General features: G+C 40.1%; 1 protein-coding gene across 2 annotated transcripts in view; it reads left to right on the plus strand.

Annotated features, from left to right (window-relative positions):
• The window catches only part of LOC124884416 (spectrin beta chain, non-erythrocytic 4-like), a 77,265-nt gene that overhangs the window by 22,424 nt on the left and 29,892 nt on the right, over window positions 1-24,949 (plus strand). Inside the window, exons 1-3 of one of the 2 annotated variants that reach the window (XM_047392339.1) lie at window positions 3,316-3,698; window positions 4,320-4,466; window positions 20,020-20,283. In XM_047392339.1, the coding sequence (XP_047248295.1) occupies window positions 4,344-4,466; window positions 20,020-20,283 (387 nt within the window). In that variant the 5' untranslated portion in view covers window positions 3,316-3,698; window positions 4,320-4,343. Of the gene's footprint in view, window positions 1-3,315; window positions 3,699-4,319; window positions 4,467-20,019; window positions 20,284-24,949 lie in introns of those variants that run through there. The other variant, XM_047392338.1, reaches the window with a different exon arrangement.

A 24,949-nucleotide genomic window follows, 5' to 3' on the forward strand; every position in this document is an offset into this window, starting at 1 on the left:
CTGATTGAATAATTGATTGCAATTGATTGATTGATTGTGTGCCATATCAATATCGAAATAATCTGTGAGAGCCACAGTTCTAGTTGTGTTTTGTGGGATCAGGTCCTTATTTTAAGCAGGGACACACAAAGAAGTTTTATTTTTAATTTATCAATATCTTCATATTAACAATGGCCTTCCATAAAAATTAAAGATATATGTAATTTCTATATAAGGTAGCAAACTTAGAGCTCTTTTCCAACAGGAGGGAATGTTTGCAGCCTGATTGCTGTCTGAAGCACAGTTACTCTTGAGGGCCCCCTGCTGGTGTGGACCCTCAGGCTCACTGATTTTGTACTCCTGCAGGTTTTTTACAGCCTGCAGAGTCACTGCCTTGTTCGGTTTCAGCAACTTTCTTTCTCTGGTTCACTTAAATAATTCAGCAACATGATCTCTCATCACTAATTCAAAAGAGGAAGAGTCTACAGTACTTCACTTCGCACAAATATGAATGTGTCAGTCATTCAGTAACTCCGCCCTTTGTTTTTACAGTTTCAGGCATCCATATGTGAGAAAACTTTAAAAAGAATAATCTACTATGTTTGAGCTCTCTGTAGAAATATGTTTACATTAGCAGGTGTGGGTTCTCACCGGGTACTCCGGCTACCTCAGACACTCCAAAAACATGACTGTTAGGTTAATTGGTCTCTCTAAATTGCCTTTAGGTATGCATGGTTGTTTGTCCTGTGTGTCTCTATGTCGCCCTGCGATGGACTGGCGACCAGGGTCATAAATAAAATGCAAATAATGTTTGTATTATCCCATATGTAAGGATGTGTCATATGTGTTTTGTCATGTCTAAAATGATCCACTAGGATGATTAATTATTTGGACCACAACCCAGCCAGAACGTATAAAATAAAGGCTCAGGGGTTCTGATGTGAGGGGGAGTGGCGGGAGAAGCACAGAGGAGAGGTGCTGGACTGGTGAAGCTCCAAAGTTTGCATGTAGAAATTAACATTCTGGGCTTTTTGAGGAAGTTCTTGTCTCAGTAACGAGGACAAGGACTTTAAAGTACAACTTCTGACCGTGGCGAAGTTAGTTTTAGGTTGGATATTCATGCTCTGCGGATTCAGCAGGGTTTTCCTCCCGTTTGATCCGGTGCAGGCAGTCTGATTACGGGCCGCTGCTCTCTCTTCCTGCAGACACTGATTCGCCTAAGAACCATCAAACACGGTGTTGGTGGTATTGCTTTGTGTGTTTTGGGGGAAATGTTTGTCCGTCTGAACAGCTGATTTTATGTGTGATCAGCTGGTTCAAGATGTTATCGAATACAGCGCCCCCTACCTATGTGTCATTCAGAATGCTGATGTGTCCTTTATCTTTTCTTTCAGCCTTCAGGCAAGGTTTATGATTTGTAAATAGTAAAATTATATTTGGGTTTGACCCGCTCCGGCCACTGTGGTCCTTAATATTACCGTAGTCACTCTTGACTTTCATTAACTTTTCCCTGAACTACCTCTTTGAAAACCTTCTCATTTCTCCGGGTCCCGTGGACAATCATTGAACAGCAGTCTGTTCACGTCACATGTAGTCCCTACTCAGCCCCGGTGGTACCTGCTCAGGAGCAAGGACCAAAAAAGGAAAAAATAGTAATGGAAACGCTTGCAAAGCAGGCCAAGTGGAGCCTTGCTTATATTTGGCCTTCAGATGTGAAGTGAACCATGGTTTATTGTTGTTGTATGTGTGAAAGATCTTGGTCTGCACAAACATGTCTTTGTCCTTGTAGATTTTATGATAGAGAGGAGGATTAATGGTTCCAATAATTACAGCAGGTCATCCTGGTCCTGAAGCAGCAGAATATTCTCAGATCACCACATTACCACCACCATGTTTGACTGTTTGCGTGATTATCTTTTTCTGAAATGGTGTCAGTTTTACACCAAATCTAATGAGGTGCACCTATTTCAAAATGTTCCTCTTTTGTGTCGTCGGTCCACAGAATATTTTCCCAAAGGTCTTGGGGATCATCGAGATGTTTTTGGTAAATGTGAGACGGGACTTTTTTGTTCTTTTTGGGTCAGTAGTGGTTCTGGCCTTGGACTTCTCCCATGGATGCCTTTTTCTCCCAGCCTTGTCTCTTTCTTATTGTTGAATACCTGACCATACCATGACCTCTGACCTTAACGAAGGAGGTGAGGCCTGCAGTGCTTTAGATGTGGTTCTGGGTTCTTCTGTGGCCTCCTGGATGAGTTGTTGATGCGATCTGGAAATACTTTTGGTAGATCATCCACTTCTAGAAGGGTTCTCCATTGTTCCATACTTTCTCCGGTTGTGAATAAAAGTGACAAAAAGTAAAAACAGATTAAATCAGTCATCTGTTTTTCACTGCACTGCAGTTTTAACGCATAGATAAATTTGACAAAGATCATCTTTGTGCTTCAGATTTTGTCACGATTGGCATTTTTTTCTGTCGTTTGTTTGGATTGAACCTTGTAAACCAACATGATGATGAAACATGAGTCCTCCTTTGACCCTCATCCTCTCTTCCTATGCATCTTCTTTTATTAAAAGCAACTCTGTCTCCTCCTCCTCAGCTCTTTACCCTCCTATCAGACCGTGAACCTCCATGACTCTTGCAGTCATGAGACCTGTGCTGTGTTCGTGCAACCCTTATATGCAGCCGTGCGTGCACACTTGTCACCCTCTGAAGGTGTAAGCCCATGTTTAGTGCTTTTTCTTGACATGTCTGCACAGTGCAAAGACAGAGTGTGATGACTCCAAGAAGAGGTGATGATGTGTGAAAACCAGCCCCAATTCATAAAATCAGGAAATCTGCTAAACCGTCTTCGCCTCCTCTGCTCTTTCTCTCTTCTGTCTTTTCTATCTGCTTCACCACTGCAGCAGCGTCAGGCGGGCTGAAAACTGAGTACAGCTGCAAAGAGGGAGACAGCATGCAGGGCAGGAGGGGGAATATCAAACAAAAGCAGCTGTGGAAGAGTTTTGAGCTTGAAAACTTTGGAAGAAGAAAATAAAATAAATTACATAAATCTTTTCTCTCCTTACACTGTTTCAACCTAAGCCTCCCACCATCCACCTCCTCTCAGCTTCATCAGCCATGACCGGTGAGCCCGAAGGCATTACCTACACCCCCTGCCCCCCAAAAATATAGTCCAGGGCTCCTTGCTCCTCCCACTTCTCTCCTCCCCACCTCCATCTCTCTTCCAAACAGCCCAGCATCTCGCTCAATCGCTGAGGGAGCGATGCAGGGGAGGGGCTCCTCTGGGCCAGCTGGGCTCAGTGCCATTTTATTGTTGTTTTTGGGAGGAGGGTGTTTTTCCCCTCTTCTCTCAGTCATCCTCATTCTCACTTTCATCACTGATCCACCCCATCCCTCCATCCTCTCCTGGCTGAGTGAACAGTGAGTCCTTAGCATCAGAGCAAGGAGGGAGAGTAGCACAGCCTCATCCTCTTCTCTTCACTGTTCTTATCATTATTTACCATTTTCCTCTCCGCTTTGAGTCAGCGGCTCGTGTTCGGCACCTCTCCTTTTCATTTTTACTTTCTCTCTGCTCCGTCTTTTCTTTCCACCCAGCTCTGCGGTGAAGCATCTAGGAGCATCTTTGCATGTGTGTGTCGGCAAAAGAACGAGGATGCGGACATCGGTGGCTGCCTGCAGCTGCCAAAACCCCGCGGGCTGCTCCCGTTAATCGCCGCTGGTAAACGGGTTTTCTATTTCCCAGCTGAGTGAGAGGAGAGAAGGGAAACGGGTTGGGGATAAAGATGGTGCACGCATTGATGTTGATGATCAGGGAGGCTGCTGATGTTGACTTGAATATACTTTGCCCATATTTCGACGTTTTTCTTCATGAGTAAAATGTGCGAATCATACCCTGACTGGGAGCGGGGGTGTGTTTGTGTTTCGTAGGTGGGGTGGGTTGCTCGTTGCGTGGGTGGGTGTTCAGGTGGGGGATACTGTACGCCGTTATGTTGTGGGCACAAGTGAATTCCTGCAGCCATGCTTGTTGTTACACGTGTGTCGAGCTACATGTGACTGCTGTGCGTCATTAACCATTAATGTCTGTGTGACCTTGTGTTTCAACCTGAAAACTCACGCTTTTTGCATAAAATGATATTAGGTCAACATGCAAAACATGTTTAATGTATGGTAACCTGAAGGTTTGAATCTCCTTAGCACAGAATATATTAAACAATTTAAAAAATGTATAGATTTGTCATGCATTTAAGAGTGTTTGATCATTCAGAAATCTCCTTTCTGAACGTCATTTTTCAATATTTCTCCAACATCTAAACCTCTCTCTGTCCTCTTCTCTCCCCAGCTGGGGGACTGGGTGTACGAGAAGATGCTGATGGCGAGAGACAGCAGCCGAGACGATACCCAGAAGCTTCACAAGAAATGGCAGAAGCACCAGGCTTTCATGGCCGAGCTAGCCCAGAACAGGGAATGGCTGGATAAAATTGAAAAGGTGAGTGCTGCCTGTTCAGATTGTTCAGATAATGCAGCTTTCCTGCCTGGAGCGAAGGATTTTTGGGTCACTCTGCTGTTGAGTGCATTCTCCCTCAGCTGTTGGCTCAATGAAGGAAGCCTGGCAGCAGAGGTTGGAGTAGTTCTTGGAAAGTTTACCATGATTCTTAAAACCACAGAAAGCTTTTAGGACAGAGAATTAAAGACCTTATTTAGAGACTTTTCACTTGGATCTTAATAAATTCTCTACAAAACCCTTTTTATATGTCAGACAATAAAATGTAAATGAAAAATCTTTGTTTTGTTACAGTCAGTCATTTGCGAAATAAAACTTTCCCACTCAGTCTGAAGAGAATAAAATTAGAGCAAATGTTCACATCAGTGCTGGCATATACGGCAGATATCAATTCTATGAACATACCATGCATAAATGCATGGATTTTATGGCAAAATGTTTCTGATACCCCTCTCATTCCGGATGAATATCATGCTAGACATGGTCCAAGATGGTCTCTTCATGACCTTGGGGAAGTATTCAAAGCCGGATTAGAAATGTCGTGGACTCCTCAGCTAGTGGATGTTTATGAGCTTCCACAAAACTTCCCTAGTGAGGCTGTGGTCATTTATTTTCATTGTGTGTATTGGTGTCCTGACTGGAGCATGGTAGCAGCAGTTGCAGTAGATCTGAATGATGTGGGGCTCCACACACAATGGTGTTTAAGGGTCACTGACCTGAACCTTCAGAGACACATAAAGACAGTAACAAGGTCAGCCTTCTATCACCTAAAGAACATCTCCAGGATTAAAGGACTAATGTCTCAGCAGAACCTTGAAAAACTAACTCATGCGTTCATCTTTAGTAGAATTGATTACTGCAACGGTGTCTTCACAGGTCTGCCTAAAAAGCCGATCAGACAGTTGCAGTTGATCCAGAACGCTGCTGCCCGCGTCCTCACTAGAACTAAGAAAGTGGAGCACATCACCCCGGTTCTAAAGTCCTTACACTGGCTCCCTGTAGCTCAGAGAATAGACTTTAAAATACTTCTGTTAGTCTATAAATCACTGAATGGCTTAGCACCAAAATACATTACAGACTTGTTGTCAGTGGATCAACCAGCCAGACCTCTCAGGTCTTCTGGCTCAAATCTACTCTGCAGAACCAGAACCAGAACCAAACATGGAGAAGCAGCTTTTAGTTCTTATACTCCACTAATCTGGAATAAACTGCCAGAAAACTGTAAAAGCGCCGAAACCCTAAGTTGCTTTAAATCAAGATTAAAAACTTATTTTTTTAGAGTGGCCTTTGACTGGGCCATCTAAACATTATTACTTAAGTTTTCAGTCCAATTTTCCTTTCATTTTCTTATCCATCATTCTATTCTCTTTATTTTTTTAATTAGTTCTGTTGTTTGATTTTCTGTATCATTGTACGGTTTTTCCTTATGTCCTTCAGTGCCTTGTTGCTGAAAAGCGCTATATAAATAAACTTGACTTGACAATTTGCAGTAGGACAGGACAAGGTGGTCACAGATCCTCCCACTGCTTTCACTATAAGCCAAGTTCTCGCCATGCACTTAAAACTACAAATACCGTTTGGTACAGCCCAGCATCTCCACCTTCTGTACCTTCTCCTGCTCAGCAAGGCTACGGCCATCTTGTCAAGATGTTGTGGGTTTCAAGCTAATGACCATTTCTAAATGCTGATGGTGCTTCATGTTCAACAATAAGGCTGAAACTGATTGTAGGAGTGCAGAAACTCCACAGGGTGAAATTCCACAGATTGTGACAAGGTTATGGATACAACCTAGCTCAGAACCGTGGCTGTAGCCTGGTGCCAGTGTGGCGCCATCATTGTCGCTCAGCTACATTATGTCCAGTCCCAGAAAGAAGTTTGATCATAGATTTACATAGTAGGAAGGTTGTGGGAATTTGCTGCAAAACTGTGTTGTCTTTTTACTCTGGCAAAAAGAAACTACAAGCTGGCATCAATCACCACCACTAACCACATACCACATACTTTTTGGAGCCATCAGTAAGCTTGACGTGGGTATTCTCCCACTAGTAGGTTGGTTTCCTCGTAAAGATCCTGCCTTTATGCATATTATATATTATAAATACAATACAAGCCTGTACATGACTTGTGTAAACTTCTGTTACTGTAGCTAGATTTCCTTATGTCATGGAGGACTGACAAAATCTATTATGTGCTGAAATTCAATAAAACTTAATAATAATTGCAGTTTAAACATACACTTCAAATGCACTTTTTTGTTGTTTATCCAGCATTTTATAATGTAAATAGAACATGTCTATCCTCTCTCATGCATCGGGAGCTGCTGCAGCACCTTCCACACCTTTGTTTCCAATGACCATGTGCTTAATTCTCTGGGACAGTCAACATAAAAAAAAAATCTCCTGGGGATTTGAGGCGAGGAAATTAATCCCGGGAACTGGATAGCCATGGATCGCATAGAAAGAAGAGTAGTTCTGCATGCAAAGGTCACCTTTTCTCCTCATCAGAAGATAAACTCTGTAGAAAAGGTCCGCAAATCAGGAATAACAAAAGGATTCCTTCAGAAATGTGGCACAAATCTCCTGCTGTACATAGTACTAATGATTTTAAACAGTCAGATCAATGTCACAGCAGCCAGTCAGAGGTGAGAACACGTTACAAAGTCATCCTTTTGTAGACAGGCTGGGGAAGTACTAAGTAACCCAATTACATCTGTGTCAGTTTCAGACAAGAGGCTGAATAAAGACACAGATCCTATCAATAAACAGACACATACAAAGTGCCTGTTTAAAATCCACCCTTAAATACTACTAGGTAGGTTTATCATTCAGCTGTTTCAAACAAATCAATGATTCCTTTCTTGAAGGTTCAAAGGGATAAAGTACTTATCTTCTGTGAAAAATTTAGAAAGGTGCTGATAGTTCATTTAAATAGTTGCTGTGACATTTCACAATGTTTGACTGCATCTTCTTCATGATGCACTAGCCATGCTCTACATGACCAGTGTGGCTGCATCTCTGCAAACATGTATTCCTGCTATTTTCTGCACACTCGAGACCCTCTACTCTGCACTATTTCTGCTAAGAGGAGCATTTAAATATCCAGCCTGAATGATGCCAGAAGCTCGTTGATGGCAACCCAAAATGTGTTAAAGGACGTTTAACATTTAATAAAATTAAACCTGTGGATGGATCCATCCATTCATCCATTTTCTGTACCCTCTTCTTCCGTACTGGGGCGCAGGTGGCTATCTCCAGTAGTCTACGGGCAAGAGTCTGTGGATGCATTTCTTGTTAAAATAATTGAAGTGAATGTTGAATAATAAACTTATCAGCTTTGAGTAGAGCTACGTGTAAGTTATACAGTGATATAAGGTTATATCACGCTTAGGGCACCTGGATGTTTCCGTAATGCACTCAGAGGTTATGCTCATGTGCAAAAGAGTAGGGTTACTAGAAAACCTCCTTTTATTATTTGTTTTTTCCTGAGAGATAATAAAGAAATGACACAGCTGGAGGTCAAGCTGGATGTTTCTTGGTTGGATTTTTATTAATCTATTTCATGTCTTCACATACAACCAACAGGAGAATATTTTTGGAACCTAGCATTGGAAACTGCATACTCTATCCAAGAACAAATAAATGAAAATGTTTCAGCATTTTATCAAATTAGTTAAAGTGTCTTACATTTTAGAGATCACACTGAAATGTCGAGATGTTTTGTTAGTGACCCATTAGGCCAACCTGATCCACCCCAGTATATAAGTGTTAGTTGTTATTTTGGAACTGGTCCCAGTTCCTGCTCTTGAGCAGCAGACTGTAGTCACAACAGGCCGCCTGGCTTTTTGGCACAATGACAGTGTTGAGCTTCTGAAGTCATACGTGGCAGCCATGTTAACCCCACCTGCCCTCTCCCTGGGGGTTGCCTAGCAACCTGCACTGATATCAGTCTGTAATTTTCTCTGTTTATTTGAAGTGTTGATATACATTCGTTTATTCGTTTATTTTCAGGATCACAAATACTGTTTAGGGGCATATTTTTAAAAATGTCACACTTAGATTTTGTTCTTTTTGTCCTTTACACTAATTTTTACTTTTTGGTTTAGGAGTCATATTTTCACAGTTTCCCTTTTATGAAAGTTTCCCGGCGGTTGAGTTATTTCTTGTGTAATGCTTGCATACTGATCACCCCACCTGAAGTGTTGTGTCGTTTTTCCTCAACATGCTTACCATTGAGGTTCTTTGATTTAAATATCCATCTAAGTTCATGCTTAAATATTTTTTTTAACTTTTCCAGCCTGATTGTTTTATGATGGGGGTTTCCCTCTCCTGCAGAATGTTTTGTAATATAAATACAGGGTTTACAAATTCTAAACTGTGTTTTAAAGGCTCAGCAGTCAGAACAAATTACATCTTGGTTTGACTTCTCTGGTTTTCTTACACCAGAGACAGCTGTGTAATTGCTGGGTTTTTACAGAAAGACTACACTGATCACAAGCTGTGTCTTAAAAAATCTATGTTTAGGAAAGAATAAGCCAGTTCAGGGTTTGAAGACAGACTTCCAATTTCTTTACAACTCTGAAACAGCCCTTCAGTTTAGTACTGTATTGAAAACTGCTTAATGCATGGTAACTCATTGTTTCTTCAGGGTAAATAAGCCTTTGAAACCATTCTAAAAATATAATGAATAAATTGTATTTAAAATATATGTAAGCAGAATAATTCAGTCAAGGTTTGAGTTTTCTCAATAGTCTACTCCTGTTTTTTTATCTAAAGCGGATTTACTGACAAACAAGCAGTAAAATCAGTTTTCTTAGGTTTTCACAAATTGCGTCTTAATAAATCTCTTCAGTATAGACAAATTTATTTAAGGTTAGGAATTTTGAACTCAGATGTTTCAATAATTTCCAGATGCATTAGAAAATAATGAAACTGCCCTTAACTTTAGCGGGGTTTCGTAAGCTGATAATTTTATGCTAGCTTCTGCTCTAGGCGTATTACCTAAGAAAAGGCATTAAATTCAGGCTTTTAAAAATAGATTAAGAGTTTTAAAGAAAATCTTGTTTTAAGGACTTTGCAAGAATAATTCAGCTCAAAGTTTACACAAAGTGTAAGCATTTTGGATTTCTAGGTGGATTTCTAGGTGAAATGCTAACTTTAGCATTTGTAGCTTGCAGCAGCTATACAGCTATTACACACACTTTTTCAGTGCTGCCGCTAATTTTCTATGATTCTGAGGTCAGGGCTTTATGATGACCACTCAAAAACATTGACGTTGTTGTCCTTAAGCCGCTTTGTAACTAATTTACGGTATGCGTTATGCTGACTTCATTTATTCATCTTCTTATTCGCTTATTCCATAGTGGGTCATGGAGGAGCTGATGTCTATCTCCAGCAGTCTAAGGGCGAGAGGCAGGGTATACCCTGGACAGGTCGGTATGCTGAGTGTCATTGGCCATTTGGAAGACCCATTCGTGTCCAAGCTGTAACCTCCTGGCTGATGTCTTGAGATATTGCTTTGATATATCCAAATAATGTTTTTTCCTCATGATGCCATTATTTGCTGAAGTGCACCAGTCCCTCCTGCAGCGTGACACTCTTGCACCATGATGCTGCCACCCTGTACTTCACAGTTGGTGCCCTTAGACTTGCAGGCTTCTTCATTTTTAGAAGACGTGATCTTCAAAGGTTAATGTCCTTGTACCTGAATGTAGTTGCAAACTATATTTTAGCTGTTTTGTTGCCTTCCTCGCAGAGTGGCCTTTTTACCATCTTCAGGCAGCATCTTTACAGGGTTGTTTTGTTTTGTTCTGAGATTAATAAACATTTTTCACTCTAACAAACTTTCATATCTGAGTTACAGAAGATTGTGATACACTTGCATATAACTATATCACTCAAGGAAACAGTTTGTTTGACTTGTTGCCTTAAAATACATCCACATTTGTGCCACTAAAGCATTGTGGACCTATCATTATCTTTCCTTCCAAACTGTTTAAGGACATAAAAGTCTTAGTGTTTTTAAACTTTTGATTTTCAATTAAGTAATATTGTCAGGACTTGAGCAATGTAGGAACCCAGAATGCAGACTAGCAGGCAGCATGACGATAGGTGAAAAACGATTTAATAAAAAACAAAAACTCACTCTCAGAAGAGGCAGAAACAAAACAATAAATGGGCTGGCAAGACAGACATGGCATGACCCGAAAAACAAGACATGAGCAAGATCTGAAAACTAGACATGAGCATGATTTGAAATTGAATAACTGAACAGGTGTGTATTAATGGAGTGTGACCAGGTGAAACAAGAAGACAGATTAATAGGTGCAGGTGATCCGAATAAACTTAATTGTCAGAAGAACAAAACGTGGCTGGAGCAAAACAGACTCTTGAACACAAACTAACAGAAACTAGAAAAAATATGAAACAAAAAGCATAACCAGATCCGAAAACCAAACTTGACAAAACATGAACAAGACGACAAAACTAAAGCATGACCAGGAAAATAAACAGAAACATGATTCAAAAAATCTAACAATAATAATAATAATAATAAACAGAAGAACGATTCAAAACTTTAACTGTGAAAAACATAAAGAAAAAACCCGAAACCAAAAAACCAAACAAACCCAAATCATAACAAAAATAGGGTTTCTAAAAAAATTAAATTAAAAATATAATCATTATTGTGGGATTAAGCAAATGGAAAAATTTAAATAATAAATTGTAATAAAATAAATAAATAAAATAATTTTGCTCATTCCAGTGAAAAGGTTTTTGTCTTTTTTACAGTGCATGTAAATCTCTATCTAGCTATTTTCCAGAGATTAGAACAAGGTGAAACAGTTAAAGAGAATTCTGGAACTGAGCTGGAATATAGGTCATGCTCTTCATTGTTATTCTTCTGATTTTAACATGTCATGTCCTGGTTGTGTCTCTCTGCTGGTGTCCTCTGAGAGTCTGTTTCTGTAGATGTAAAACGTTACTCTATTGTGAAGGAACTGCTCCAGATTTTAGAACAGCTTTAGCCCTCAGGAAGTTTTTGCGAATTTGTATATCTGTGTGTAGTCTTATTGCTTATACAACATCTTTCAACGTTCCTGTGTAGCCGCTGATGGATCAGCTTTGCACGAGCGAGCCTTGTCTGTTTCTTAAAGTTTTCAGAGTTCATTTCTAGATCGACTGAGATCTGGACTTTGAGTCAGTGAGCTGATCTATCTTTCCTGGAGACTAGCCTGAATGCCTGTGTCTGACTTAATGTTTACTTCTTGAAGGAGTTTTCCAATCCTTTCCATTGTTTCAGCTGACCAGGGGCCATGTTTCCTGTCTACCAGGCAGCTGGAACATCTCTCTCTATTAACTGGAGACTTGTTTGCAGAATTAGACTTGTGCAGGTATTTGTTTTAGAAATCAAAACTGACTGCATGATGATTCTACAAAGTAATTGTAAACATTTATTCTAAACAAGCCGCCAGTTAATGGGCTAATCTCGGAAAGCTATGTACAACTCTAGAACACTGCTGTTGTCAGTGCAATGTAATGTCATAGCTTTTTGTTGTTTGGAAAAATTAACATCAAGTTTGTACTGTTTCACTTCTACCATTTTATTGTACAGTTTACGTGACACTCATAATAGAAAAGTGAGCTCTGTGAGACTTAAAGCAGAATACAATGTGGGGAAAAAATCACACAAAGGTAGCTTGAGCGATGGTTGTTCTGGATCAGTGAGGGAGGACAGCCAGGCAGAGAAATGATTCGATAATCATGATTCACCTTTTCTAGACGTGTCAGCTCCTGGTGACGGTAAACGTTGACTGGAGCAACATGTCTTCTGTTTCATGTGATTGTGATGGTTGCCAGGCAGCAGCTGCCCAATCAGCTTTATCAACCTCCTTCCTGTCCCCCTTTCTGTCAGTGTGCAGATCATGCATGAAGGTCATTCCTCCATCCCATCTTTTTCCCCACTTCGTGTTTCCCTCCGACTCTTTGCGTCATCCTCAGTGGTTTCCATTCAAGTTCTTCCCAGTCTTCAATTCAAGACTCAGAATCTGATTAAGATCAGCTGTCATCTAGGATTTTCCGGCTACTTAGATTTATTCTAGAGATGTTTTTAGTCTAGAAATATAGAGGCATCCTTTGAGGAATTGTATTATCAGGCTCTAACAGCCATTAAGGTTAATATCTCTCTGCTGATGTTGGAACATATTTATTGCTAAATTATATTGATTGATGCGATATGTTGGAGATAAGATCAGATATGCGTCAAAAACTTTTTGTAATTCCTCCGACCTTTAAGTCCAAAGCAGAGTGTTTGTCAGAAACAGGAATACTGGGTGTGTGTATCTGAAATCTGGAAGCATCGGTTAAATGGACTGGAGGCGTATCCTTAGAATATTGTGTAATTGTGTAATTTTGGATCATTTCAAGATGTTTTTCACAACCTGCCATTTATAAACAACTGCATGTCTTCAGAGACTTAAAGACTTTATTTTCACAAGGTATGTTGTGGCAGTTGGCAAAAGGTCTTTAAAGATGTGTAACCATTTTGGTTAGAAAACAAGTATTGTAATCTCATTCGCCCATTCAGTCTCACGGGGATCCTACACAATCTTGAAGTGTAGGGAATTTAATTTAGGTGTTTTCAAGTGTTTTCAGTCTTTCCTTGAGAGACAACTGAATGAAAGAATCAATCAGACTTCCACCTGCTGCAGAACCTGGTCGATTTCTTCAAAAACTAGAAGATCACTGCTGAAATCGTAATCGATTACATTGATTATGCAAAACATTGGATGCATTGATGCGTAATTTAAAACAATATAACCAAACATGATTCATTGCAAGTCAAACCAGCGTCATAAAGTGGGTTTTTGATGGACCAAAATGCAGGGAAGAACTCCTGAAGCTCGAGGTTTTCAGGGAAGATGAGTCTTTATTATCCATGGCAGGACACAGACAGGGTAGCCAACACACGATTTCGCACATACACATAACATAAGGAACCAGCGGGGAACAACGGAAACAAACGGGCTGAATTACAAAACTGAACAGCAGGGGAACCAATGACAAACGTGACAAGACAATCAGGGGAAAACACAGAACAGTTGTGGGCTTGGGGTGCAGGGAGACAGAAAACAAGAGACTAGACCAGGTAAAATAACAAAAACATAAGCAAGTATGACAACCAGCAATGGCGGAGGAGAGCAACAGAAAGCAACAAAATTAACTTTTGCGATATTTGTAGGCAAGAATGTAGCTGTGTAAAGCTGAAATATTTGCTTGGTTAATAAAGATATGGCTGAATTGTAAAAGTGCTGGTTAGTTCTCGGTGCCCTTACAGCCAGCTAGCCCACCAGCTGTCACCAGGTAGTCGAGGCGCACTAAACCTGCAGAGAACACCAGACTCCCGGGGCACATCCTTTTAAAAACTCTCTGCCTTTTCTCAATGACTGAAAGTTAAACAGATTTAATTCAGTTAAATGATATCTGATAGTGAATGTTTCATTTATTTCAGTGTTTCATTTGGTATTTCAGTTCGGTTTGGCTGAGATTAAAGGGAGACCATCTGTGGAAATCAGTAATTCGTTCACCTCTCTTCCTCACCGTTTCACACAAATTTAAAATCCTTGTATGAAGCGTTGTTAAAGGTTTGAAGATCGTTTTTAAATACATTTGGATCTCTATTCTGTGTTTTAGCAGTTGAAAATAGTTTTGTTAAAAATAGTTAAATATTACTGTTTGTAAAAGTGTTGAATAAAGGAGAACGGCAATGAAGGGACATTCATAGGTGTGCTGACTAGAAAAAGTGAGTTAAGACATTTTTACAAGAGACTGAAGTGTCAGTTTCAGTCTCAGAAAGTAATGATGAAAATCATAGAAACATAATCTTGATTCATCAATAAAATAATTAATAGATTAATCAACTGTTAAAATAATTTTAGTTGCAGTCCTGTTGTGGCACGATAGAAAAACTTGAGTTGGCTCCTATATGTGTGAAGAAACGTGGTCAAAGAGACGATGAACAGGCAGTGAAGTAAAAGAAGCAAAGCGCCCACAGTAGTAGGTGTTACTGTAGTACAGGGATCCGGATCTATACGCTGACGTTTGCATTGTTCTGAATGCTTAATGCGGTGTTTCATCAATAAGTGGTGATCTGTTGCTGCAGGATGACTGGACTTCCTCGTTGAGTCCAAGACACTAATCTGGATAGGTAGGGTTCAAATCCCACATGTGATTTATGACATTTTTATGAATGAATCATAAAGAGAGAATAATATTGCAGAAGATGCTTTGTTGAGCTATTGGTATATTTGCAGAGCTAGAAATCACAGAAGTGTTTTTCTAAATGCCTTCAGAAGGTATTTTGGTTGTAAAGGGAGTCACTCTGTGAAGTGTGTGAAAAGAAAGCCCCAACAGAAGCTTTTAAAGGTGAACCTCTTCAGGGGATTTTATATGTGAGCCTGATGAAACGTACATGAGTGCACTGTGATAATGCACTTTGCTCTGTGCAATTTTAAGCCTAAATCCACTGGGGTTCGGATTCTCGCTCAGTCTGCTGATAATTAACTGACCTCATTAACTTTCAAAAGGACGAGATCTGCTTCTTCTTACTGAGTTTGCTTTTACTCCCTTTCTATCACTTTTATTCACTTTTTATTTATTTTTTTTATTCAGAGAGGTAGCAAACGGTTCCTGCTGCAAATGCAGTCATTAATAAAGTTTTCAGGATTATTGTGGCAGAAAGTAAGTACACCCTTGGTGTTTGTATTGGATTTAAGAGAATATTATGTACTCAAGTGCTGCTGATCAAATGCATTTAATGAATTGATTGTCATCAGTGTGATCACATCTATAAAAACATAGGTTTTGCTGTTCTGCAGCATACAGGTGTGTGTGTTAGCACAATGCCAAGGTGGAAAGACATCAGCAAAGACCTTAGTAATTGTTGCTTATCTACAAATAGGAAACATTTAGGACAGATGTCCACTCCTGGAAAGAAAGTCATTTCGACCTAAACTTAGATCATGTAATGCTGAGAAAAACTGCAACAAAGTCGAGAGCTCCAACTCAGAGGCTACAGGCTTCAGTTAGCATGCTAAATGCTGAAGGTCATGAGGACAAACAGAAAAGGACTGAATCAGACTTGTTGGGAAGGTTTGCTGGGAGAAAGGCTTTTCTCTCTGAGAAGAATATGACAGCATAACTTGCAAATTTCAATCTTAATGAACTGATTGTCCTCAGAACAGCGGAGACTGAAATGAGGATTGTTGGCCATAATGCACAACACCATGTCAAGCACACCAGTGGGAGCTCGATGATTTGGGCTTGTTATGCATCCACTCTGAATGACTGTTTTGAATCTGTTGTGTGTTTTTAAAGCCTTCAGGTAAGATTTAAATCTTTACCACCTTTTAGATGGTGGTAAAGACCAAATAATTTTATTTTGGCGTCTGCAAAACTCTAGAATTGAGAGAGGATTTAAATGCAATCAACAAAACACAAACCAGGGCTGATGGACATGAATAAAATTGACGTGAAAATGAAATTTTTCAAGAAAATGAAACAGGAAGCCAAGTTACTGGGAAACAGAGCCGTTTTTAGTAAATATTGACACAGTAGCTGCTGTGGCCTGAGTGTGACAGACACACTGACCAGCAGATGTCCGCTGTGAGATGCAGACAGCGCAGTGAGGATAAGCCATCAGTTACTGTTAGCATCAGAGTTCTGTCAGGAGTTGCTTCCTCCTGTCCTATAGGTTTTTACCTTTCTCTTGGTTGGTTCGTGGATCACATGTGCTCTTTAAATATGAATTAAGGTCAATAACAGCTTTCCAGAATCTACTTTTCCTTTACAATGTCATATATTTGCAAACAATACCAAATCCACAGCTTTTTAAATAGTTGTGTTTTCTTCTCAAAACATCTGGACTTGTACAAGACCCAGTATAGTACAATAAATACAGCAGTCAGTGAAGAAGAACAACTTGATCTTTTTATTCCCAAAATGAAACCTCATGTCTTCATTTGTCTTTTTGGATAAAATGCTAAGTCTGTTTCTAAGCTAATATAATTGTTCAGCAGGAAAATGTCTAGATACTCAAACACCTGGGTCCTGCAGTCAGTTTAACCTCGAAAGAAGAACAAGGATTTTCCTCTTCACTGTGGGATCTGTGCAGATGATATCTGCATCTGCAGTAGAAGATCACGGCCCTCTTTGAAGTGCAGACTGAGTGTTACAGAAGCAGCTCTTAGCTTGTGGGTGAAGCTGCTCGAGCCCACGCAGCTCTCCCACTCGCTGCAGTGGATGGCACACATCTCCAGCTGCAAAAAGCACAACACCAGAATGAATGCTGACGTAACCCACTTACACTGGGAATTACAGTGATGTAGTGTGGGGTGCTTGTGCTTCCACCAGAGAGACACTGCAAGTTTCATGTTGTTTTGCACAAATACATGGACTTTTTGTCTTCTCATCAAGTATTTTAAGCTTTAGGGGTTTGATCACACTGGTATTCATTCTTTAGATCTATGTTTGGGTAAATTTCCTCCCACCTAACGCTAATGTTGCGACTGATTAGGCTCTCATCACATTAGTTACCAGCAGTTTGCAATGATAGAGCAGTGCTGTAGTGTGGATATAAGTGAGTCAGGGAGGGTGTGGTCCTCTGTGGAAGATGAGTCACTGTGCGTGGAGAGTTTGCTGGTCAAGTCTGAAATTACCCCCCTGCTGAGCTCCAAATGTTGGAGGTTTTTCTTTGCCAGTGAAATTAATGACTATTTGAAATTTATTTACGTAGCAACCATTTAAACATAAGTTAAAGACAACGTTCCTGGCAGAGCAGCAAATAAAACCAGAAATAAGACACATTTAGGAAACAACAGTAGCAAATAAACAGCAATAAAAGCAAGACAAAAAGTGAACCCCTTTCCACCCCACTCATCCTCACCACCCCTCTTTAGAAAACGTTTTCATTATGACATCATCATTTACAACCCAATCTGCCTCATCATTTCTCTCTTTTTAAATCCTGCTCATTAACCATTTTTACAACCCCCCCCCCCATTATTCCCACTCATTCTCCCCATCCACCATTACACCTCCTTTTCATTTTGCTCATCCGCACCACACCCCATTCTTGTCCCTCTCATCCTTCCTGTACTTTCCAATCACTGTTTCTTCCCACCTACCCTCATCTTTTTGCAAAAATGTATTCTCATCCTAATTGTTTACAACCCCCTTTCATCCCAATCATCCTCCTTACCCCTGTTTTCAATCCCTTTATATTCCACTCGCCCTCATTTGACCTTTTTTCATCCCACTTATCCATCTTTAACTACTCTCCTTTTATCCTACGTATTCTCATCATGCCTCTTTACAACCCCTTCCTACTCTTTCAAGCATATTCACTTAATTTAAAGTTTACGCATACGTTGAAACGATTCGAGAAAACTTTAAGGAAATTTGTTGAAAGAAATAACAGCAAATTTAAGATTGATTTACAAACTCTAATCGATACAGTTTGATTAGTTGAGCGTTTACAGTTCAGTTTTCCTTTTTTTCAATATCCTAAATCTAATTGTTTCTAAAGTACAATCTGAGACGGATTCTGAAGTAGTTCTGTGACCTTTGCAATCCAAAGAGCCATTTTTGCCCTCAGTCCAGCTACTAGAGGAAATTTGTCATGTTTAAAGAACCATCTTTTTGTTTCAATTTTTAAGTTTTAAAATGAAAACAAAACGCTTTTGCAAAAAGAGGATTGAAACATTTTCTGCTATGGGATGTTGGCATTATAATGATGTAAAATAGAGGAAATAAATAGTTTCCAACCTGATTATCACAACCAGAGACAGAGAACCCAAATTCAGCCAAACAAAGTGATAAGTTAAAAGGTTTATTCAGAAACTCAGGATCAGAGAGCAGGAGAACAGCAGTCAGCTTCCAGGAACCACTGAGGACAGAGAGACTAGTTAGTGGCTGAATAAAACTCAGGATTTGCAAGCAGTTAGATAAAGCCACTAAACTTCTCAGTCTGGGGATGAGGCACAGAATCCAGAGGAGGAAGTGATCCAGACAAGTTAATGAGGAAGCGTCCAACAGACTGAAGTCGGATTGCCGACTGATCCAAATCCTCCGAGAAATCAGCTGAAGGTGTGACAGGAACACAGAGAGCTGTGATTGTCCTTTTGACAATAATTCCAGACGGACTTGAGAGCCAGTCGGGCTCAAGCTGAATAAACCAGTGGTTAGGCTGAGGCGTAAATCCAAGGACAGAAACGGGGTCGAATTCCAGGGCTAGAGGCGTCGACAAGGGGCAGGCAGGAAGACAAAATCCGTGAGGCAAGGCAAGGTCAGAGAACAAGATCAGTCAGGAAGGAACGCTGGATAACTACTCACAAATGTTTTCGAAAATCTGGCACCAGCTGCCTGTCAGATGGCTGTATATAACTGCAGCTCCACGGGCGTGTGGCATGACGGTGATTGTGCAGCAGCGCAGCAACAGACAGGTGAAGCAGATGAGTTGATTGCATGAGTGAGAGCAGAGCAGGCAGACGGGCCAGAATCATAACACTGATGACAAGAAAAATTGTTAAAAATTATATTTGTGGTGCCTTTAGTGTCCTTCTGTTTCTGTGGAAATTCAATTAAAAGGCAGAAAGAAGGTAAAAATAAAAGAGAACCTAAACAAACATAAACAGTAAAGCTGAGAACATTCAAACAGAAGGAAATCAAGACTTCACATGATGAAAAGTAAAGATGGTTGCAGACAAGTTTCCTTCTCATTTCACAATTTATTTTCATGGTTTCTACTACTTTATGGTTAAAGATAAAATCCTGAATTGCTTATGAGTTTAATGTATTATAAAGACATGTTTTACTTTTCTTGTTTTTTAGGTTTCCTACACGAGTATCCAGGCTACACCTTACATTCTGTAATAAATGGGCGATATTTCCTTTAAAAACACAAGGCCTCTGCTGGATCGGTCTGAATTAAACAGGAGAAGTGCCTATTCAAGAGTTTTAGTGTGAAGGGGGTCGAATGAAAAATAAATGAAGTGGAGCAGGTGAACGTAAAGAATGATGGTCCATCTGTTTGTCCAGTAGGGGGGTCTGAATAGGGAAGGGGTTTAAAAGGAGGAAGAAATATGAAAAACGTGGGGGCTGAGGCACCTGAAGTTATTAATGAGTTATTTATGCCTATGTAGATTAATGTGTTTACACACACAGACACAGACATGCACACCCCTTCCTAACCCAGCTGCAGGTCATTCTGCTAAAATGACATAGAGGGAAAGATTGAAATTAATGATGAAATTAAAACATGGTTCTGGTCTACTCATCTTTTTATGTCCTCGACCTCGACTGAACATGATTATTTTTGCAGTTGTTATCCCAGAATGAGTGCAAAACAACCCAGAAATGTTTAATTTTTATTAGATTAAATATAGGTAACAATAATAAATAAATTAAAATTAACCCTTTAGTTTCTGCTTGTTTTTAAATCTTAAAAAGCCTCATTCCTCCTCCTCGTTCCCTTGTCCATCCAGGAAGGCCAGCAGCTGATTAAGGAGAAGCCGGAACTGAGCCCGGTGGTCCGGAAGAAGCTGGAGGAGATCAGGGAGTGCTGGCTGGATCTGGAGAGCACCACTCAGGCCAAAGCTCGCCAGCTCTTCGAGGCTAACAAGGCCGACCTGCTGGTGCAAAGTTACGAAAGCCTTGACCAGAGGCTGGGCCAGCTAGAGGGTCAGCTGGTCTACGTGGACCAGGGACAGGATCTCACCACCGTCAACAAACACCTCAAGAAACTACAAGTACGCGAACCTTTATGGGTTCCTGCTGGTTTAACTTTGTGTTCTCTTCTCCTGGAAACCTGAATGTTTGTCCTATTCTCAGTTGGCTAAATAGTTTTTTAATTAAATGAAAGAGTATTTCTTTTGAAGTGTAGAGGACAGAAATTGAACACATATTTAACACAATCTAGTCTAAAATGATGACTTTTTTTAGGAAACAGGAAGCTAAAGAGATCTTCTTAACTTTAACATAATTTGTCAGGTTCTGACACTTTTTGAATTTGTATGATTTTCCAGTTTTGGCCCACCTTCTGCTTCTGTTTACATGTTGAAGTATCTCACACAGATTCAGAAAAAAATCAACGTTGTTAATGTTTAACTGAACAAAAACAATGTTTCTGTGTTTCTGCAAAGCTTTTAGTTCAGCTTTTCACCACCATAAATTTCTAATGCGTTCATTTAACTTCTCTTGATGGTTTGAGGCGAAGTCGTCATCGTTCATGTAGCTCCAACTGGAGATTCATCCAAAGATGACTTGAAAAATGTTTGGAAGTAATTGAGTCGGCTTTTAAAAACGTCTTCTACAGTCTGGTGATTCCTTTAGTTTGTGTTTCTTGTTAGTAGCTCCTGTGAAGTTGAAGTATGATGTAGTTACATTTTAACAAGGAAATTAAAAAATAATAATTTTAACGTATTATGAAAGCTGAGATGAGCTCAAGGGTGTAGCTACTTCAGAAAGTTAATCTGAGCTCCGAAAAATCTTCCTGTGGAACAACTCAGCACTGTCATTATCAATATGTGCTTGATACTGGTCTGTTTGAGCTGTTACGCACTTTGCCTTGAACTTGATTGCCTCTTTTATTAATATTTGGGAACATACTCTACAGGAGCACATAACTGTGAAGGAAGGAAAAGAAAATAGTCTTTTTTTACCTAGGACATTTAAAAAGTGTGCTGTTTTTTGTGTTCAGCTCTTTGAATCAATACTTTGTAGAACAATGTGTGTCGTAACTGGATTTTTACATCTAGAGACTGACCTTTTTGTCTTTTTTTTTCCAATTTCTCTTAAGTCGGATTAAATAACAACCATCTGTGAACATCAATATTCAAGTATTACCACAGATTCTCAGTAGGATATAGGTCTGGACTTTGACTGGGCCATTCTAAATCATGAATGTTTTTGATCTAAACCATTCTGTAGCTCAGGTTGTATGTTTAGGGTCGTTGTTCTGTTAGAAGGTGAAGTTCCAGCCCAGTCTAACATCAGAATCCGCTTTATTCACCGTGTTTTTGACACAATCAAGGAATCTGACTTTGGTTCCACTTTGCTCCTAGTGAAGATGTTTAAAATATAAATATACAAAACTGTAAATAAAAATATAGTTTTTGTATGTACATATACAGTGTTTTTACTGATAAAGAAAGATATGCCTGAATTAGTGCAAATATGCATGGTATGGATTCTGGACTGTGTTCATCAGAGAGACAGTCTGGGGGAAAAAACTGTCTCTGTGGTGACTGGTTTGTAGCACCAACCAGTAGGTAAAATATAAACAGTTTGTTTCCTGGCTGTGTTTTCCTGTAGCGGTCTGTCTTACAGCAGATCTGAAGAAGCCTCTGACTGAAGACACTCTGTTGTTGTATGACAGTCTCATGAAGAGACTTCATTCTATTCGTTCTTCATTTTATGAAGAATACCTCTTTGCACAATGATCTCCAGAGGTTCCAGAGGAGTCCCCAGAACAAAGCCAGCCTTCTTTATTAAGCTTGTTGAGCTTTTTAAGTCCCTGCCTCTGATGCTGCTACCCTTCAGTCTCACAAACTGTGGTCTGTTTGTCAGGTAGTCTTTGATCCAGGAGATTGTTGAGGCCTCCACCTGAGTCTTCTGGAGTTTCTGACAAAGCAAATCAGGTTGGATTGTATTAAATGTTCTGGAGAAATCAAAGAACATGATCCTCACAGTGCTGCTGGCTTTGTCCAGATGACAGTGGGTTTGTTGAAGCAGGTGTATGATGGCATCTTCAACTCCAACTCCACAGTGATAAGCAAACTGAAGGGGGTCCTGATGGTTTACTGTTTGCTTACTCAGGTGGGCCAACAGGAGTCTCTCTAGGACCTTCATGATGTGTGATGTCAGGGCAACAGGCCTATAGTTATTGAGGACTGATGGGTGAGTTTTCTTTGGTACCGGAACAAGACAGGAGGTCTTCCTCAACACTGGAACCTTCTTCTGGGTGAAGAAGGCTAAGGTTGAAGAGGTGCTGGAGAAGCCCACAGAGCTGCTCTGCACAGGCCTTCAGGACTCTAGGGCTGACATGATCTGGACCTGCAGCCTTATTCCGGTTCAGTCTTTCTAGTTTTCTCTTCATCTGACTTATTGAGACACACAGGTGGAATGGGGAGGCAAAGGGAGCATCACCATCTTCTGATATGGTTGAAGGCAAACATATAGAAGCAACCTTGCAGGGCTTCTTCAGCTTCCTTTGACCATCTTGTCACAGTTCTCTTTATTACAGGTTGCCTCTGAACAAGGGGCTTATATTTCGAGCAGAGAAAAACAAGGTTGTGAACCCCTGACTGGGGGTTTGAGAGAACAGAGCAGAGACACAAAGAGAACAAAGAAGCACTGATCCAGGAGTACTTTCTATGGGAAGGAAAAGTAAATGTTAGTCGTTTCATCTAGAAAGAAAGAACAGATAAACTCTGAGCCAGTTTTCAAGGTTAGAGTCTGAAAGAGAGCACATAGAGTTATTCACAGTAGAAGCTCAGTCAATTTCCATGTCTAGGAGAGAGAAAGGGTTAAACACTGAAAGACAGGGCCATGTGGATCATCGGTAGAGGGTGAGCATTAAGTTGTTGCCAGCAGAAGTTTGGACGATTCCCCTCTCCAGAAAGGTGCCACAGGTAGACAGAGAGCCAGGCCAGGTGTAGCTTCTAGGAAGAGAATAGAGAGAACAAGGTTAAAAGCTGAAATAACAGCAAATAATGCAAAATTGGAGAGTAGTGTAAGAATGTAGCGAAGAGGGTGAAAGTGGTCATTATGTCCTCCAGCAGCCTAAGCCTATAGCATCATAACTACAGAGATAGCTCAGGATAACCTGAGCTGCTCTAACAATAAGCTTTATGAAAAAGGAAAGTTTTAAGCCTAGCCTTAAAAGTAGACAGTTTGTCCATCTAGAGCCCAATGATGGTCATTGTTATACTAAAAACCACAACGATTTGGATACCTCCCTCTGTCAGACTGATTATAACCATTGGAAAAGAGAAGGGGTCATACAGGTAGCAGAAATGGAGGGTGTGTTTGCACCTCAACCATAACTGAGCCGGTTTAGGCTAAACCTGACTCCCCCTTACTCCAACCAACAGGGAGGGAAGAAGACGGAGGTAAAAAATAAGGAAGATAACTCAGGATAACCTAATCCACTCTAACTATAAACTTTATCAAAAAGGAAAGTTTTAAGCCTAGCCTTAAAAGTAGACAGGGTGTCTGCCTCACGGACTAAAACTGGGAGCTGGTTCCACAGGAGAGGAGCCTGATAACTAAAGGATCTGCCTCCCATTCTACTTCTAGAGACTCTAGGAACCACCAGTAAACCTGCAGCCTGAGAACGAAGTGCCCTGTTAGGAACATATGGACCAATCAGATCTCTGATGTATGATGGAGCTAGATCATTAAGGGCTTTATATGTGAGGAGGAGAAGTTTAAATTATATTCTGGATTTAACAGGGAGCCAATGAAGGGAAGCTAAAATAGGAGAAATATGATCTCTCTTTTTAATTTTCATCAGAACTCTTGCTGCAGCATTTTGAATCAGCTGAAGGATTTTAACTGCATTTTGTGGACATCCTGATAGTAAAGAATTACAATAGTCCAGCCTTGAAGTAACAAATGCATGGACTAGTTTTTCAGCGTCACTCCTGGATAGGATATTTCTAATTTTGGTAATGTTCCTGAGATGAAAGAAGGAAATCCTAGAAACCTGTTTAATATGGGATTTAAATGACATGTACTGGTCAAAAATAACACCAAGGTTTTTTACTTTATTACCGGAGGTCAATTTAATGCCATCCAGGTTAAGTGATTGACTAAGCAGTTTCTTTTTTAAAGACTCCGGTCCAAAGACGACAACTTCTGTCTTGTCTGAATTTAGAAGCAGAAAATTTAACGTCATCCAAGTTTTTATATCTTCAAGACATGCTTGTAGTCTATCTAACTGGTTGGGCTCATCAGGATTTATGGATAAGTAAAGCTGAGTATCATCAGCGTAACAGTGAAAATGTATCCCATGCTGCCTGATAATTTGACCTATTGGAAGCATATATATAGTAAAGAGAATTGTCCCAAGTACTGAACCCTGTGGTACTCCATAATTAACCCTGGAGTTTAAAGATGATTTATCATTTACATGAACAAACTGGAATCTGTCAGACAGATAAGATTTAAACCAGCCTAGCCAGAGTGGATAATCGTCCAAAAAATATATTTATCTACAACAAGAGGAGTTTGAGTTCATAATACGAATTAATCAGAATAAAAAGTAACAGAGCCACTCCAACCGGCTTCCACAAAGAGCAGGGCAATTCTAGAATTAAATCTCCAGCGTCTTAACAGGTTTTCTTCCCGTGTTTCCATCAACTCTGACCAGCTTCACTGCTGGTGCTGAAGAACAGCATCGCCACTACAGAT

This window comes from Girardinichthys multiradiatus, chromosome 18, assembly GCF_021462225.1.
Source record: "Girardinichthys multiradiatus isolate DD_20200921_A chromosome 18, DD_fGirMul_XY1, whole genome shotgun sequence".
In the NCBI taxonomy this organism is placed as follows: Eukaryota; Metazoa; Chordata; class Actinopteri; order Cyprinodontiformes; family Goodeidae; genus Girardinichthys; species Girardinichthys multiradiatus.